This window comes from Pyxicephalus adspersus, chromosome 6 (assembly GCF_032062135.1).
Source record: "Pyxicephalus adspersus chromosome 6, UCB_Pads_2.0, whole genome shotgun sequence".
Taxonomy (NCBI): domain Eukaryota; kingdom Metazoa; phylum Chordata; class Amphibia; order Anura; family Pyxicephalidae; genus Pyxicephalus; species Pyxicephalus adspersus.
The window spans coordinates 26,873,960-26,879,959 of record NC_092863.1 but is presented as its reverse complement, the minus strand read 5'-3'; the positions used below and the strand labels follow the sequence as shown (position 1 = coordinate 26,879,959).

General features: G+C 40.2%; 1 protein-coding gene across 5 annotated transcripts in view; it reads right to left on the bottom strand.

Moving 5' to 3' along the window:
* Positions 1–5,844, bottom strand: part of HABP4 (hyaluronan binding protein 4) — a 14,148-nt gene extending 8,304 nt beyond the window's left edge. For 4 of the 5 annotated variants that reach the window (XM_072414991.1, XM_072414993.1, XM_072414994.1 and 1 more), the window contains exons 1-4: positions 5,700–5,844; positions 3,774–4,029; positions 1,778–1,919; positions 1,107–1,256 (exon numbers count right to left, since the gene is read on the bottom strand). In XM_072414991.1, coding sequence (XP_072271092.1) covers positions 1,107–1,256; positions 1,778–1,919; positions 3,774–3,987 — 506 coding nt within the window. In that variant the 5' untranslated portion in view covers positions 3,988–4,029; positions 5,700–5,844. Of the gene's footprint in view, positions 1–1,106; positions 1,257–1,777; positions 1,920–3,773; positions 4,030–5,640 lie in introns of all 5 variants that reach the window. The other variant, XM_072414992.1, reaches the window with a different exon arrangement.
* Between the last annotated feature and the right edge of the window lie 156 nt (positions 5,845–6,000).

The following is a 6,000-nucleotide window of genomic DNA, read 5'->3' as shown; positions in this document are numbered from 1 at the left end:
AAAAAAAAAAAAAAAAAAAAAAAAAAAAAAAAAAAAAGTCTAATATCCTCATCCTGGAGATTTAGCAGAAAAGACCTGAGAACACAGTTGGGCCAAAAGTTGAGAGCATACTAGACTGGGAAGAGCTCGCAGAAACAGGTGAAGCTGTGCGCAGACTTTTGTTGAGCTAATGGTTCCGTAGATGAAAGAGGCTGCAATAAGCCTGTCGACTCCAAGCAAGCATGTGTTTCCTCAGGTGTAGCAACTTGGTACAGACCGCCTTGGAATTGAAACATCAACTTAAAAGAATATCCCCAACGGTATCCGATTCCAGTAGACAACAACATAGCCAAGCGTTTGGCCAGATCAGCAAACAAACTGGGTGGGCCATCCTGCTTCTTGGGGCGTAAGGAACGGTGAACCCTGTCCATCTTCATCTGTTCAGACGGAATTTCAGGAGCCAATTCTTGGAAAAAGGGCCAAAGTATAACCCTGCATGTCAATAACGGACTCTGGAACACCTCTAATCCTAAGGTTGCTGCGACACGAACGGTTCTCATAGTCCATCAAAAAATCTTTAAGTAAGGTGATTTCTTTCTGGCAGACTCCCATGTCCTGGTCCAAACTTTCAAGAACTGTCATTGAGTCATCCATGCGGGTTCCAGGGATGCGGTGCGGTGACCAATATCACACAAGTCATGACGCAATTCAGTTGTGATGGCAGCTGAAGTATAGGAAAGTATAGCAGAAAGACGGTAGGGGTAAGCGGTGAGTGTCCAAAAGACACACTGCGATTCTTGCTAGAAGCCGGAGTTGAGCGGAGCTCGTTCAGAACATGTCCATCCTGCAAGCCACGAGCATGCGCCCCTAATTGCTCAACTATTAAGTACTTTAGATGGCTGCACTACAATCTTACTCTGACTTGAAACACAATGCAAAACATGCGTACAGCAACAGCCATTCCATTGCCTTTTTTTTTTTTTTTTTAAGCAAATAGGATAATACAAGAGTTACACAGGCTTAATTAGTTCACATGGGGTCTCTGTATGTTCCATTTTTTTCATATAGAATTTAGAACAAGATTCAGTGAGTGCAAAAAATCGGATAGACTTTTAGAGCATACTTACGCACGGTCACTGCCACTGTGTCTTTCAAATTCACGCTTGCCTCTTTGGTTTTCGTTTTCCCCATTCCTTGAGAATCCACCTTTTCCTCGGCTACGAGAGCCCCCTCTCTGATTTGCAACCCAATTTCTGACTTGTTTTTCTTTATCAAGGCTTAATTGGTGAAAAAGTAAGAGTGTAAAAAAAAGTCAGATAACCTATTCACTCAACATCATGCATTTGGACATCTCCATTCTCTGCAATATAAAAAAAAAAATGCAAGTTATGATTTTTTCCAGTTTTTCTATCTATACCACCATGATAGTCTGTTAAAGTACCCACAGGTGTAGCTGCCGAGACCTTCTAAAATTTAAGGTGCCTATACATGTAGTGGAGATGCTATCAGTGCCAAATACCGATCAATATAAGTAGATGGTTCATAATCAAAACTTTGTAGAACATAAATAAAACATTGGTAAATTGTAGTTTGCCAGGAAATCAGCAAAGCCAATTAGTTTTTTTTCCCAAATGGAGTAGAACAATGTAGGTGGTTATAAATATATCCTTGTGAAGTTAGTGAGGGCAGAGCAACTGATAGGACTACACATTTACTTTGGTCCACTTTATTGACTTGAACTGGATAATGCTAATAGTGAAATTAAATATATATAAATTACATACACACACTAACATACTTGTCCATGCTGTACTCCATTGGAGTTTCAATGATATTTGCACGAAACTCCCTGAATGCCATTCGGTTTTCAGTTCTGCCCACTTTTACTTCAATGTTGCTGTTTTCATTCTGAAAAGTTTGCTTTGGAGCATGCTTCTGGGCTAAAAAGAGTCAACTAGTTAGAGGCTGCTTTATGGCACATTTAAGCCAAAAAACACATGTAAGATATTCTAGCTTAGCAGTCTTTAAATGAAGAACACTTCACAAACTATTTATGGAGAAGCCGTATAGAATAAGACTTAAACATCTCCCCTACTTCATAACATTAAGGGGCGCTCTGTGGTTCTAAGAAATAGCTGGGGACAACAGAACTGATAAGTATGAAGAACTGGCAGATGCCACAGGCATCTATTTACAGCCGACAATATTCAAAGAATTCCATATAAAGCCAGATATTAAAATGTGTTACCTGGAGCTTTCTAAAGCTAAATATAAAAATGAAAAGCCTGCAAATACTTGGGGTCTGGCCACGGCAAGAGGTAGGTTCTGTGTGGGAGACGGGACAAATTATCTTCTCAGACAGTTTATTTCCTGCTAGTTTTGTGTCTGTACCAGCCTGTGTGAGATTGCCAATACACTAATTTTTGCACATTCATCTTAGATGACCAATGCACCTAAACACTTCCATTCTAGGTAAAGGATTTCATTAATTTGCCAGGCATAATTGATTTGTAAGCATATCACCATCTTTAGCAACCACAATATCTTAAAGGCAGGGAAATAAAACACTTTGCTTAAACACATGTATTACCAATATTATTACTATACAGTATTTGTATAGCCCCAACATATTACACTGCAACCCCTATTTAGTGAAAAGTGCTAATGACAGACAGACAGTGACTCAGGAGAGGAACCTACCCCAAACAGCTTACAATCTAAGACATGATGATTATACCAATTACATGTCCACTGGGTCATGCAATCCCATGAGCTAACCGTTTGAGCCCATGTTAAAAAGTCACTGTTTACAAACCATTACAGCAATATCTCTATCCTTAACCTGTTTACAAGGCCTTGGTAGGACCAGTTAGCTTTGTCTCTGTATTGCTGCAAATACAAGTGACAATTTTTTAAGGCTATGATTCCCGCATGCCTTGATGGAGCGTCTAGAATGAAAAGCAAATATTCCAGAATATACCTTTTAAATCTATAAGCTACAAGCCCCCAGTATGCTTAAATAGTCTGTTTTTTCTATCTGTCAATCCCAACAGGTCCCACCAACTGTAGTATTTCCAAGAACCACAAAAATCATTCTCACAAACCCATATACAGTGGGTGGCAAGAATAGAGGGTAATGAATTCCCATGGTGCACATTTTATTTTTCATTCCTAAAAATTAATCTTTAGAAACCCTTTATAAACCCCTGCCCCAACCACCCTACATACAACAACCCACCACTACTCTTTCACTAAAAGCATTTATGTAGAAATGGCATGTCAGGTTACTGCAGAACAAAGGTATAACTACACCCAGAGACTTGTGAAGTTCTGTGACTTTCGTAGAAAACCTAAATTAGTTCTTCTTAGCATCATCTAGGACTGTGATTTTCAACCACTGTGCGGCAGCATACTAGGGTGCCGTGGGAGATCTTCAGGTGTACCCTGGGAAATTATCCAATTTCAGTTCATTGGCCCGAAAATTATTATTTACTGCAAGTTATTTGTCTTCATTTGTCTATACCAGCAATGTATATAGATAGGCAGAACAAAGAAATACTATTCCACTAGATGGCAGCATGTAGCTAATCAACCTGTCTGACATTTTTGTTTAGTGGCGTTCCCTGGGATTTTTCTAATGTAAAATATGTATTGCAACATAAGAAAGGTTAAGAAACACTGATCTGGGAGGATGAGCAATAACGAGGCACCATAGTGCTTGAATTTCTATAGCCATCGAAGAGTACATTTAATCACTGCTAATCAGGCAGTAAAGATTCACATTTTACACATACCTGGAACATCTGCAGCAAAAACTGGAACTTTTCTGTCCTTTTGAGATTCCTTCTTCCCTTTTTGGTTAGCTAATTTTTTGGCAGCAGATGCCTCTTTTCTCTTACACTTGCTAATCCCAATGGATGCCTGATGCAGGAGATCCAAGGGGTCACAGTCATCATCTTCGAGCTGAAAGAAGCGGTTTTCCACAGCACAGCCAAAACCGTCCTGCATGGTGACAGAAACAGCGCTGCCTTGCACTGGTTTTTACAAGTGCTGCAGGGAAGAAAAATCCAAAATGTCAAATTCATAACCTGAACAGTACACCTAACAGACACTGGGGCTACCAACTATTATTTTGAAAATATCAAAAGCCAGACAGCATGTGATTTTAATTCAATAGTGTGAAAACAACCTGGAATAAGAATGCAACAAATGAAAGCACAAAAAAGTCAATCTTAGAACATCACTGCCGCTTTCTCCTTGTGTAGGGTGACTTTTGCAGGCAGACTGCAACAAGTGGCCCCATTTGGTTCTCTCCTACTGCTCTGGTATTCTAAGTAACTTATTTTTACAAGGTAGTAGCTGGGTTTGAAATTGTCTGGTACACAATGTAGATTCATTGACTAATAGGGAAAATATTTATTAAGTTTTCTGAATATCAGCTTTAAATGAATACTATAAAAAGTTCAGGCAAAATCATTGCCAACACATATTTACTTTTTGTAGCAGCTTTATTGAAGACTAAAAGCTATAAACCAACTCTTCCAAAAACTTAGATACTCACCACGACAGTTTAAAGTGTACCTAAACTCCTAATTTACACTTTACATAAAAGGGTTGTCTACCCTTTTATGTAAAGTAAAAATTTGTTTGTTTTTTTTTTTTGTTTTTGTTTTTTTTAAGTTAAACACTAGGTGATCGAGAATGAATGGGAAGCACAAAGCCTCCTGGGCACTCCTTCTGCGCATGCCCGAGCATTTCGACCATGCCCAGAAGGAGCCTATTTGCACAAACTGAATTTTTTTCTTCATCCTACGTCACTCGATCTCACGCTTGGGTCGGGTGACGTAGGAAGAACAGGAAGAAGAGAAGATGGCAGCGCCCAGAGCGACTCGGAACCCGATGCAGGACACCCCTGGAGGGATCAGAATGCCCAGCGGGATTAAGGGTATAGGAGTTTAGTTCCTCTTTAAGCAGAAAGTTATTCTCCAATATTGCCTTTTCCTCATGTTCACCCAAATTCAACCCTTCTGGAGAATAATTAAAAAAGAAATTCACACTGTGCCCATTGGTCCACCTGCTAGTCCCTGCAGCACTACTGTATTCTGTAGTGACAGTATAACCTCAGAACAAGGGTTGAGGAAATCAACATCAAATGTGTCTCAACTCATTAGTGAAAAAAAAAAAAAAAAAAAAAAAGGGGAGATCTTTAACACACACACACACACACACAATATCTGCTTAGTCCAGGGAAGTAAACAGGATATCTGCAGTTCTTAAATATATAATTATCCTTAGGGCAAATCAAGCTTTTGTGATTTCAAAAGGTTTGGGAATCTCACGACAAAAAAAAAAACATTTTTCACAAAATATTCAAGTAACCAACTTTTATAGACAGTTTGTTGAATAACATTTCATCACCCCAGACCTCAGGAAGCCAGCTATTGCTCCCATACACCAACACAGCTCCATCCATGATCAGTGCACATCCTTGGTTGTGGTACCATTACACCATTGTGCTGCTAGCTGTACTTGACAAGAACACTACTACCACAGCAAGGTTCTATTGAATGATACACAGGGCGGGGGTATTCGCATCCATTCCATACTGCAATAAACCTACTCAGCCCAAACCAACAAAACTCCTCTAACTGCATTACGTACAGCTGGTAAACCACCACCACACTGCTCATCCCCAGCCTGACCGACCGAACACAACTTACCAAGCTTTCTCCAGCTGTCATCAATTATTCCACGTCCACTGGGTGTCCCTCCCACTGTCAATCAGCAAGGCCCCGCCTCTCAGCACTCTCCCAGAAGCAAATAGTATTGCTTGGTAGCTCCTAACAATTTGGGTCGAGCAATGAAGATAGCTGCTGGTCTGCACGTGACTTGAGGACCAAGTCATGTACTGAAAGATGCCCCGCCTCCAGCGTGTCCAGCCGTCCAATAAGCTGTGGGATTGTGGTTTCTAAATTGTTAATCAGGAGATTGGGTGGAGCTGCTTGGCAGGGCACGTGTGTA